Genomic DNA, 12,029 nt, shown 5'->3' with positions numbered 1-12,029 from the left:
AGTTCTCATTTCACCTCAAAACAATAACTTATGTCCCAGGGACACCCAAGAGCAAGCTATAATCTTAAAATCCTGTACTTTGCTCTCTCCTGTTAACCAGTCTTCTAACTGGTAGTCCTCCCACTACAGTACCCTCAGGAGAACAGAGGGATCTAAGTCATCCATCCTACAACACTTTGAGGCAAAATGAAAACAGGACACGTTTTAAAAAAATCCTTTAATAAACAAAATCAGTCCATCTGAAACTTCCCAATACCTAAGGTACTACTCCTGGGTAGGGTAGCTGCTCAATTCCAGTTCGGAAGCCTGCGGAGGCTGGGCCCAGGCGGGGATCACCGGATTGTGCTGGTACCTAGCTCGGGGCTGCGGGGAGCGGGGAGGCCTGGCTGTTCGTCCGCCCCGCGGGAACGCCGGGACCCGGCCTCGCAGCACAGCCCGTGGGCGCCCGGCGCCGGGAGGCTGCACGTCCCGGTCTGTCCCCGCCGCTCCGCACAGGCCTGGAACGAAGATGGAGGGAGCGATGGGGAAGGCCTGGGGTCTGGCCGCAGAGGGGACGCCCGGACTAATTTAAGGACCGAAGTCTCCTCCACCAAAGCCTGGAAGGAAGTCAACAGCCATGTGTGAGGGGGCGACTAAGCACCGAGCTGGAGAAGCTGAGGGGCTCCGCCGGCGACTCACCTTCCGGGGCCGCGGCCGCTCCCCTCAGCCTACGTCAGCGCAGCGGGCCCGGCCTTCCAGAAGGTGCCGCAGCCCGTCCACCCCCAGAGGGCAGGGCGGCTGGGCCACAGCTCCGGCCGCGACTCGGGCCGGCCGCGAGGCCTCCGCGGTGGCTCCGGGCCGGAGAAGGGGAGCGGGCCGCGAGCCCGCGCAGGGAGGGCGGCCGGCCGGCCGGCGGCGGCGGCGCGGGGAGGGGGCAGCCGACCTCCGTGGCTCAGCTCTTTCCGTGAGGGCTGTGGTGGCCCTTAAAAGGGCCTTTGTGGTGGCGCGGGGAGGGCCGGGCTGCCGGGCGCAGCGCCCTCAGTACTCCTGAGAGGCCTGGCTGGCCTTCTTGCCGCCCGCGGGCGCCTTCGGGCCCACGGAGGCACTGGTCTTCTTGGGCAGCAGCACGGCCTGGATGTTGGGCAGGACGCCTCCCTGCGCGATCGTCACGCCGCCCAGCAGCTTGTTGAGCTCCTCGTCGTTGCGGATGGCCAGCTGCAGGTGGCGCGGGATGATGCGCGTCTTCTTGTTGTCGCGGGCCGCGTTGCCCGCCAGCTCCAGGATCTCGGCCGTCAGGTACTCCAGCACGGCCGCCAGGTACACGGGCGCGCCGGCGCCCACCCTCTCGGCGTAGTGGCCCTTCCGCAGCAGCCGGTGAACGCGGCCCACTGGGAACTGGAGGCCGGCGCGCGACGAGCGCGACTTGGCTTTGGCGCGCGCCTTGCCTCCAGTCTTGCCGCGGCCGGACATTCTGCGTGAGGTAGACGAGCGGTGAGAAGCAGCGAGGAGAGGCCGACACTCAGCCGTCCGCCGCAGTCCAACTACTGCCGCGAACGCCCAGGGGCCGTCCTTATAAGCCTCCAGGGCACACCTCTGCGCCCCCCTGATTGGTTCTTTTCGGTAAAGGCGCCTCTGATTGGTAGCAGTTTAGCCTTCGGTGACGCGTCTCAGCTGAAGGAGCGCGACAGCCGATTGGTCGAATTTGAAAACCTTTTGCCCGGGGAAAATGGCGAGGAGCAGTGGCTGCTCACGGCCAACTACTGCCTCGCGTAGCCAATCCGCGGAAAGCGCGCGAGATTTAAACGCCACAGCGGGAGACCAAAACCGGAAGACAGAGAGGGTGGAGTCTAAAGCCACCTCCAGAGCCCTTGGGAAAAGTGTGGGGCCTTGGGTTTTTACAGGAAAAGGATGAGCACTGTAAGTACCTCTGCCACCCCTTCCAGCTGTCACTTCCTCCTCCCTCCTCCTATCCAACAAAGGGAGAGTGAAAAAGGAAAGAAACGAGAGCCCGTGCAAGTTCCGATCCCATACCCGAGAGCAGACAGCTCCAATCCATGGCCCTTCATGCCACCTGACATATCACGATTTCAGTATTTATTCAACATGTTCTGTCTGGTCTGTTTTTTCTGCTCACAATCTTGCTAGAAGGGGCCTGGTATACTGGGGGGTAAAGGATGGGGCAGAGAGAGGCACCTTCTTGGAGGAAGTGCCTCCACCAACCCTCCCAATTTACCCTAAAATGCCCATATCGGAAACACACCTACAGGAACAAGAAAAAGACATTTTATTGTTACCACTGGGAGCACCTGTGTCCCCAATCCCCACAGTCCCATCTCCTTTTACTAATTAGAATCCTTAATTTATAGTCTAATGTGAAGTCATCTTCAAGCCTGTGTCCCTATCACCAGCCAGGGTTCTATTCACAGGCCCAACATATTCCTTGAAAGAGTTGTGGAAAACATAACAGCTGCAGTTTCCCACCTTAGGGGGCTGCAAAGACAAGATGGATTGGGAGAGTGGCAAGTTGAAGAAAACTACAGGCAAAGTCCAGTCAATAGTCATTGGAGGGCAAGAAAGGCCCACTATTATTGAATCACAGGGGAAGGAAATGCTAAGGAGAATGAAGGGTGGGAGGGGCCTGGCTGAGAGGCAATCTTGGTCTAGAACGAGGTTGGCCTGAGTCAGGAACCCTGGGGACTGTGAAGTAAAGGGCAATGATCAGGGAACTCAGACATCATAGAAGAGTCGGACAAGCTGGTATCGAATGGAGAAGGTGAGAGCACTGCCCAGGATCTGCAAGGAAAAATGGACTACAGTAAAAACCATGGAAAAAGGGAGACAAGGAGGTGTAAACCCCATCCCCAACCACACCTGTAGCAGCAGCAGGAGCAGCGTGAGGTTTCTCTCATGCATGGGCCCGAAGACTTTAAGTAGCAAGTTGATAAGGGTCATGTTGTTACACTCGGTGAAGGCACCATCCTCATTCTCACACTGGCGCACTGTCACTAGCTGGAGACTCTCTGCTACCTGGAAAGGCCAGAGGTGGAGAGAACTTCAGCTAATACTTATGCTTATTAAATGGGGACCTGCTTAATGCTCCCAAACTCCCCTTGGATCTAATGTAGGCCTAGGTTCCTCATTCCCTGAATTCAGGATGATGGCCTAAAGCCTTAAATCCTTGTTCCTGTTACAATATGTGTTTTTTTAAAAACTGGTTTTAGAGAGAGAGGAAGGGAGGGGGGGAGGGGACATAAATGTAAGAAACTTCCATCAGCTGCCTCCCACACACACCCTGACTGGGGATCAAGCCCACAACCTGGGCACCTGACTGGGAATCAAACTGGCGACCCTTTGGTACACAGGACGGCACTCAACCAACTGAGCCACACCAGCCAGGGCCCCTGTTACCTTTAGAATAAAGGTGCCCAAGAAAGAGAGGCTATTGGTCTTGAACTTGGAATAGCTCATCTCCAGTTTGCCTGTGTTGGTATTAAGTCTGCAGGGGGAAGAGAGCTTTATGTAACTGGGGCACTACTTAAAGTGTGGTTATTTAATAGGAAGAGCACTGAATGTGGAGTCAAACAACTTATCCATTTCTGGCTCTGTTACTTACTACTGTGATCAGAGCTACAGGGAACATTACATGAGATTATGTAAGTAAATGTGCTCTATAATTTATAAAATGCTAACCACATGGAAACAGTCAGCCCACCTTTGGGGCCACTCCCTTTGCACAGCATATGTATAAGGCTGGCTTTATACATTTGCTCCCAAGCAATAAAGCTATGATGTCCCTTCCAAGCCCCAAAGCAACTACCTGGGCACACGGTGGCGAGGGCAGGGGATGATATGCAGGAGCTGAGGCAGTGAGTAGAGAAAGTTGAACACCTGGGGCATGAAGAAGAGTAGCATGGTCTTGCTGAAGTGTCCCAAGATGCCCACCACGGCAAAGGTCATGCCAGCAAAGTAACAGAAGGTATCTCCCACAAACACCCGTGATGGGTACCTGTGTGGGGGAGAGGATCTGAGCCAGTGGCAAGAGGCATTATCAATCTTTTCTCTCATATCACACACCCTGGGCACTGGGCTAGAACTGACCCTAGTTCTGACTCAAAGACTCCATCCAGCTCTCTCAGCAACTCTCCAGACCCAAGGCCCTGAATTCATCTATTCCAGGAGCTTCACAGCACTTGTCCCCAACCACTGCTGAGTACAGAGCAATTTATGAACACTACCAATTGAAGACCCAGAAAATATTCAATACAGGTATGCACAAGTTTAGCCTCTCCATCAGGAGGTAGGTCATGATCAGGACCACACTTGCTACATGTTAAAACAGTTGTCCCTCCATCTACAGGCCTACTTACCAGTTATGATAGAGCAATCCCAAGGTGGTGAAAAAAAAGGGTATCATGAAGTAGAGGGAAAAGACATGATCATCTCTACAGTCACCTTTGGAAGCAGGGGAAAAAGAAAGAAGGAAAAAGTGATAGCGACTCCTCTGTATACTGTTTTCGCCTGCTTCTAAGTTATGTCCCAAGCTTTATTGTCCACCTCTCACAAGTCACATTCAAGAACTCACTACCCTGCCCGGTCGGGTGTGGCTCAGCGGTTGAGTGTCGACCTAGGATCCAGGCGATCCGCGTTTGATTCCCGGTCAGGGCACATGCCAGGGTTGCGGGCTTGATCCCCAGTCAGGGGCGTGCAGGAGGCAGCCGATCAATGACTCTCTCATCATTGATGTTTCCATCTCTCTCTCTCCCTCTCCTTTCTTCTCTCTGAGATCAATAAAGATATATTTATTTTTTAAAAACCCTTACTACCCCTTTTATGTCACCCAGGCAATTCTCAACACTCCAGCTCTTTCATGAACCCTTCCTAAACTTATTGTCTTAAATTGTTTCAAACCTAGGTTTGACTATGAGCTTTACTTCCTAACTGTGTAACCTTGGTCATGAAAATTTAACTTCTCTAAGCCTAGAGCTGTTACAAAGTTTAAATGAGATATTTTAAAAGTGCTTAGTTTTAAAAAAATTTTTTTAACCCTCACCTGAGGATATTTTATCCATTGCTTTTCAGAGAGTGGGAGAGAGAAACATTGATGTGAGAGAGACACATCAATTGATTGCCTCTCACATACACTGGGATCAAACCTGCAACCCAGGTACGTGCCCTTGACCAGGAATCGATCCTGCCCACGACCCTTTGGTTTGAGGACCAACACTCTTTAACCACTGGAGCACACTGGCCAGGGCAAAAAAGTGCTTAGCTTTAACAAACACTTATTGATGTTCATTGGCCAAATACCACCAGAAACAAACTTGTAATCAAAGATGGATTTACTGACTTGTAACAAGGGAGTCTTTTGGAAACCACATCCCATGGGGAACCATGGGATGCCTCAGTAAGGGGATGTTAGGAGGATTTGTTATAGGATTTTAAGTAATTCTGAGGAAGATGCAAGGAAGCAGAGTTTTGCCCTGGTCTCGGTGCTGTCAACAGGAGTAATTCTATGAGAATCTTAGTTTTTAATCTATGAAGTAGGAGGAACTGACTTAGAAGTAAGCAGCAATCACTCATGTTAGCCAGAAGAGGGGGATCTTGGTCATTTTTGTGAGATTCACAGTGTTCTTGTCTATGCTCAGACATAGTTATGGAGGGGTCTGGCCTTTGTCTTACTCTGTCATGGTCACAGAGTGATTTGGGGGTTCTATGAAATTGTTTATGTTCAATAAGAGAAGACCATGGCCTACCTATTAGTGCCAATCTAGCTATAAATGACAATGCTGCTATTTTTCTTACATTTAATAAATCTTAATTGTTATTTGCATAGTAAATACCTTCCCTTATCATCTATAGTTATTTATTTATTTTTATTGATTTGAGAGAGAAACACTGATTTGTTGTTCCACTTATTTATGCATTCTTGTATGTGCCCTGACCAGAGAACGAACCCACAACCCTGGTGTATTGGGACAATGCTCTAACCCACTGAGAGAGCGGGTCAGAACTTGAATCTTCTATAATTATTAACATATTGCTTTTTTCCTGAATTCCCCAAAGCCAGATATCAGGCAACTAACTTCCTTAAGACTCAGACTTCTCTCTCCCTACCCCCAATCCCACCTACCTTTCAGCTCCACCAGGTTGAAGATGATGATGGAAGCAGAAATGACTAGGGACTGGCCAGCCTCTAGGCCATTAATTCCTGCTAGGATATTGATGGCATTGGTACAGAACACTGCCAACAGCCCCATGTAGACATAGTACAGGATTCCTGGGGGGAGAGGACAATAAGAAAAGAAGTAGCACCGAGTACAGAATGAGGATTTAAGGATATTCTTCTGAAAGAAATGATGAGTACAAAGGGTAGGATGAAGGGCCAACAGAAAGGATCTGAGAAAACACAGCGACAAAGCAGGGACACTAGGAGAATGCGGAGCACCAGGAAGGATGCTGTTGGATATCTTATGGAGTAAGGGTGCCCTGAAGTAGAGGACATACGGGCGGTAGTAGAGGGGCTACTCACCCAAGTCCAAATGCAGGCCAAAAATCGGACGAAAGGGCTTGGGTACCACAATGGTCGTGTTGCCAAAGTTGGTGAAATAGACCATGAGGAGAGGTAGTGAGGCCGCTGTGGGCAGCAGCAGCTTATGGCGCCAGCGCAGATTCAGGACATCATCCGCAAAGCCCAGGAAAATCATGCAGCAGATGGCAAGAAGCGCACCTATCAGGGCCACAAACTGGGGGAGGCTCGGGCAAGTCACGGCTCAACCCTACTCCCACTTCACCATTCCTTTCAAGAATTCCTCTTTTCCCAAGTGCCTTAGCCCCTCTCCCCAAACCCGAATAATCCCAACGCTCAGCCCGCAGCCCCGCCTCCACTAACCCACTTACTTCGTGGTGGGGGAAGGCTTCGCACTGCTCCTCTACAAAGCAGCTCAGGAAGGGGAAAGGGATGAAGCAGAAGAGAATGATCAGGAAAACGGCGCCGCTGATCACTCCCTGGGACTCTGGGCTGTGGCCCAGCAGCACGGGGGAGGGGAAAGAGGAAAGGGGGCGTGGTCACTCACTAGTGCGCGCAGCGGTGACCGAACTTGGGGAGGGGTGCCACTCTGCTGGAGTCCCCGGTGCAGCCCAGAGTTCCCCTTCCCCCTCGCGCAGCCCTCGCCCAATGCTACCCAGCTCTGCCCCTCACCTCCCAGGCGGGCTGTCTGCTGGGTGGGCGCGGCGTCTCCGCACGCGGACGAGCACCCCAGCCCCAGCCCCTGCCCCTGCCTTGCCCACCCTTCCCCAGCCCTCGGCCTCGGCCCGGACCCGCGTGCCGCCGCTCACATCTGCTTCCGGCCGCATTTGTTCAGGTCCTGGCCACAGAGGCGCGCGGCGATGAAGTGGCCACGGAAGGCTGGGATGAGGGTGAGTGTGGCCACAAACCCCAGCAGCGAGCCGATCAAGTTCACCAGCAGCGGCAGCGGCAACTCCGGGAAGGCCCACATGGTGACCGACCAGAGGCCCGCTCCGCCGCCGCCTCAGCGAAGACGCAAGCAGCGCAGAAGCCCTGAGCCCCGGCGGGGAGGAGAGCGGCTCCCCAGAGGCTGGGTGTTCCCACACCAGCCAGAGCAAAACCCTACAACTCGACTCTGCCGCCCTCCCGACGCCAGCGAGCCTCTCCCAACCTCAGCTCGGCCCGGCTGCGGTTACTTATCCACTGTTTCCGCCCGGATCTTGTTTGTAGAGCAACGACCGTTGCTGAAGGTGGAGGCGGCCATTTTTAATATGGGCAGAAGAGTGGGGACAGAATTATTTCAAACTACATCTTTTATTCGAGAATTGAGTCGTCACGTGGATACTGGAAAAGCAATGAAAGACAAAAGCAGATACGTTCCTATCATATTAAAGATGTACAACCCAAAGCGGAAAAACTCCTTGCCCTGTTCCAAGATGAACGACCCCTCTATCACGCGTCTGACGCCACTTACTCTTAGCTCCACGTCAGTTTTAGCTCCGTCGGCCGCTGCGGGTCACATTTAAAGGGCCAGTATCCTGAGTTTCCTCTGGGATAGCTCTGAAGTGGGGAAGACCGCTACTGGGCGCCGAGGGCGGGGGAGGCAAGAGGGACGCGCCCGCGGAGAAGCACCTGCTCCTGTGGAAAACCTGTTCCCAATGTAGTCGGAAGCCAAGGTAAATACAACGCAGTTCCTGAAACGCAGCTACAGTTGGGAAGATGATGTAAATTCTAAAGCACAGACTGAAAAAGCCCTACTCCGTGTTTTCCTTGTCCTTGGTCTTGCTGCTTTTGCCCGGGCACCCCACCCATCCTACGCGCCCCCTCAGGGGCATTAGTTGCAACCAGCACTGCCCCCGCAGGGGCCCGGCGTGCCCTCAGGTCCTGGAGTTCGCCGGCGCCTGACCGTCGGGGGTGGCGGCGGGGTCGCGCGCCCTGCGCGAGGCCTCGGAGGGGCGGTGGGCGGTGCAGGGCGCCCGCGCCGGGGAGCGCTCCGCCCAGCCGCTTCCGCCAGGTTCCCGCGCCTCTTGCTTGGCACGTTTCCTTGCGAGGAACGGTTCACCACCGGCGTCTTCCTGGTCTTCCATCCACCCACAGCTCTGAGGTGGCCAGCGAGTTCGGAAGACGACTGGACTCGAGCGTCCGGCACTTGGTCCGCTCCTTGGGATATGAGGGGCTTGAGGAGGAAGGGTTGGGTTGGCTTTTTGGCCAAAGATAGTCCCCCTCGTCCCTCAAAACCAGGTGTGAAATGTCTCTTCTACTTGAAGGTGGCTCTAATTAACAACAAAACCCATCTATTTATAAAGCGTACTATGTATATATGAAGTAATCCCTGTAATTTACATGCTATAAGTCCATCAAATTTTCAGGGCTTCCTATCCGTCTGGTACCGCTTTCCTGTGCGTGCGCCCACTCGCGCTCCTCTGTCCTCGGGCCGGAAGCTCCCTGGAGGAAAGTTTTCTGTCCCATAGGCTGCCCCGGGGGCCCGAGGGCACACAGACGTCTGTATCCGAGGCGTCTCCACTCACCATGCGCCTGGGCCCGAAAGGGGGCAGGGCAATAGGGGCACATGGATAGAGCCTTTAGTTGTGATCAAAGGAGGTGATAGGCGCGTGAGGAAGAACAGCATCTCCAAAGATTTCGGCAAGTGGCAGGAGTGGGACAGCCTCCGAGGCAGGCAAAGCGAGAGGCCGGGCGCGGGTGGAGGGAGGAGCTCCGGGAGCCCCGAGGCGGCAGCCTTCGGCCCTCGGAGCAGGCGCCCAGTCCTCCCCGCCGGGAGAGGGCGCGCACGCGTGTTCCGAGACGAGACAGGATTCCTCATCCAGCCCACGTGTTACCCTCAGAGCTTGGATACTCGTCGTGTATCCTGAATATTTTTGTTCCCAAGACGGTAACTGCCCAGTTGATTATCAGACTAATGAGGAGAAACAAACACATAACTTCGCCACACTTGAGATTTCCTGCCTTTCCTGGCAAGAGCTCAAAGCATTTGCTTGAAAACTGAAGCTCATCCTAGGACTCACAGATTAGGTGAGTTGTCGACGGCTTCAGCTGGTTTCTTGAGCTGAGTAGACCATGTCTGAGATGCTTATTTCCTACTGGGGAGTCCTGAGTGCCTCCAAGTGAGCAAGGCCAACCCACTATTAAGACTGATTGCCTGATAAGGCCTGTCCCGAAAATGTTTCCCAGTGCCAGGAAGCTCCGTGAGGCAGCTTTGTGTGGTTTTGTTGTTGTTTTTTAAAAATATATCTTTATTGACTTCAGAGAGAGGAGGGAGAAGTGGAGAGAGAGAGAGAAACATCAGTGATGAGAGGGTCTTTGATCGGCTGCCTCCTGCAAGCCCCAGACCAGGGATGAAGCCCCCAACCTGGGCATGTGCCCCAACTGGGAATCCAACCAGGATCTCCGGGATCCTAGGTCCACGCTCAGCTGCTGAGCCACGCCCGGCCGGGCCATGAGACAGCTTTGGATGGATAGTCTGGGGGCTATGACACCTGCGAGGCCAGATCTATGGCTTTTTGCTTTTCTTCCTGCCTACCCACCCATCAGTTTTTCAAAAGCTGCTTTTTAAAAGCAAGCCCCAGACCTCCCATTCCACTGGGATGACATGAATGAATTTTCAAAAGATGGAAACAATATAGGAATTTTTAGTGTTTACATGTATATTGGAATATTTTCTGTTAGACTTCTAAAAATTACATAGAATTTACTCATCCCTGCTATGTGAATGGGGAACTCTTAAGTACTGTGGAGACACAAAGTGATATAAGTACAGTCGTTTTTCTCAAAGAGTCTGCTTCAGCACAGTAAAGCAACTTGGCTGAATATGAGGGAAGAGAGATGAGTAAGACAGGACTCCACTCTTAAGCAGCTTCCTGGTGAGTGGGAAAAGCATACATATAAACACCCAGCTAGACCATTATGCAGAATGAAATAAGTGCTACAGGACTAAGCAACAAGAGAAAGGAAGAGTGGGAGAGCTAACAAGGGAGACTTGTGGGAGACTGAATTGTGAAGCAGTATCTGGTAGGCGAGGAGCGAGTGCTCAGTGGAGGAGTTGAGGAAGTAAATCCAAGATCTCAGAACTGAGGCCCCTGGAAGGTCAGAGGTTTCCTGCAGAAGGGTTCTTGGGGGAAGAGGGTCTTCATAGTGAAACTTTGCACCTGGACAACTTCCTGTGGAACCAACCTGCTCCTCTAGCTCTAGCTGCTCTGCCCACTAATAGCTTCCTCCTGCATTCCTAGGTTCTGGCCCTGAATTCTCTCCTCCCTTCATTTCATGTCTTCTCCTCCCCTCAAGATTATAAACCCACACTCTAGGAATCCTCTGCTCTTTTTAGAGTTAAACGATGATGCATGGGGCAGGCCCACAGCAAGGTTACAGTGAAATTCAGGGATGTTCCAGCTTCCCCACCACCCACCACCTCCTCTGGCTTAGGCACCTTGTTGCTGACCTGCCAGGTTCCGCCTAGTTCTGCAACTCTACACTTTAAAGAGCAAACTTACTCCCAAGTGCTCATTCCTCAGGCTACCAACTGGATTTAGGTGATATTTAATACTTTCCCTGTTTACTTCTCTAAGGAAGGCACTGTGTACCAAAGTCCTTACAATGTGTATGTAGAGAAGGACCTCTTGGGGAATGGAGTTTCCTTTGAATCCTTTTGTAGGATTTTCCTTCCCCTGCCTCCAGAAAGCAATGAAAAACCCTTGTCCTGTAGGGATGGAATCCACTCCCATAAATCTAGGAAAAGGTGTACCTGTAACACAATTTGTGGGTGCTTGTTGGAATATTAGATATTTGGATGGCAGGGTCCTCTAGGTAAATCTATTTATAGTCCAGTGCTACCTTGCCAGCTCCCTGCTCATTACCACTCCCTCCACACATGCTCCTTAGGCAGGAGCTGTTACTATGGAAATAAATTATTTTTAAAAAACAAGCAGCCCCAGGCTTGAGAAATATCTCCTGAACAAGCCCGCAGCAGCAGGAGGTTAATAGGGTGTTCCCCTGTTCCAGCTCCAAGGGGGAGAGGACTGGGGGTGGTAGAGGGGGGATATTCCGTGTTCTGTTCGCAGCCTCCGCCAGGTTGGGTCCTGCGCTCTCCGTGGTCGGTGTCGGCCGGGCCTCTGCCAAGTTCTTCTCTCTAGGGCGGCGCTCCGCACCTACATACCCGGCGTCTAACTTCGGCCAGGAAACGGGAACCGAGAAGCTGCTGAGCCTGGGGGTGTTGGGAGAAGGGGCAGATGCTGCCCACAGGGGTCACCTTCTTCACCCCACAGGCGCCCAAACCACAGAGACCTAAGCGAGGGGAGAGCGGAGGCGGCGTCTCAGGTGAGCGCGGCGCTCTCGGTGAGCTCGGGAAGGCGGAGTACCCCGATTCCAGATGGGGCGGGGTGGCCAAAGATCCCGCCTATTTTCAACCCCGGAACCACCTCCGCTCCCGATCGTCCTCCCGCCCTCCTCCCGAGCCTCTGCACCGCGCTCCGCAAGCCCCGCCCGCGCGGGTGCGGCTCCTTTAAGGGCGGGTGGGGGCGGGGCGGGGCCGAGT

The 12,029-nt window shown here is 53.2% G+C and overlaps 2 protein-coding genes across 8 annotated transcripts; both read right to left on the bottom strand.

The window, feature by feature from the left end:
- Nucleotides 1–202: 202 nt before the first annotated feature.
- H2AX (H2A.X variant histone) lies at nt 203–1,522 on the bottom strand. Its single transcript, XM_081153160.1, has 2 exons — nt 679–1,522; nt 203–596 (listed from the first exon to the last, which is right to left on the bottom strand). Exon 1 carries the CDS (start codon nt 1,447–1,449, stop codon nt 1,018–1,020), a length of 432 nt encoding a protein of 143 aa, XP_081009286.1. The 5' UTR covers nt 1,450–1,522; the 3' UTR covers nt 203–596; nt 679–1,017.
- A 521-nt stretch (nt 1,523–2,043) lies between these two features.
- On the bottom strand, nt 2,044–8,433 carry DPAGT1 (dolichyl-phosphate N-acetylglucosaminephosphotransferase 1). 7 transcript variants are annotated; one of them, XM_081153153.1, is made up of 10 exons: nt 7,959–8,433; nt 7,315–7,828; nt 6,877–6,997; nt 6,509–6,722; nt 6,110–6,256; nt 4,347–4,431; nt 3,797–3,985; nt 3,388–3,475; nt 2,851–3,006; nt 2,044–2,772 (listed from the first exon to the last, which is right to left on the bottom strand). In XM_081153153.1, exons 2-10 carry the CDS (start codon nt 7,473–7,475, stop codon nt 2,707–2,709), a joined length of 1,227 nt encoding a protein of 408 aa, XP_081009279.1. In that variant the 5' UTR covers nt 7,476–7,828; nt 7,959–8,433; the 3' UTR covers nt 2,044–2,706. The 7 variants fall into 7 exon arrangements, with proteins under 7 accessions (XP_081009279.1, XP_081009281.1, XP_081009280.1 ...); XM_081153155.1 differs by lacking the exon at nt 7,959–8,433 and having other exon boundaries at nt 6,509–6,706; nt 7,315–7,757; XM_081153154.1 differs by lacking the exon at nt 7,959–8,433 and having other exon boundaries at nt 6,509–6,706; nt 6,877–6,908; nt 7,315–7,695.
- Between the last annotated feature and the right edge of the window lie 3,596 nt (nt 8,434–12,029).

This window comes from Miniopterus schreibersii (genome assembly GCF_964146895.1).
Source record: "Miniopterus schreibersii genome assembly, chromosome: 12".
NCBI lineage: Eukaryota > Metazoa > Chordata > Mammalia > Chiroptera > Miniopteridae > Miniopterus > Miniopterus schreibersii.
The sequence above is the reverse complement of the archived record's forward strand: the minus strand, read 5'-3'. Positions and strand labels throughout refer to the sequence as shown.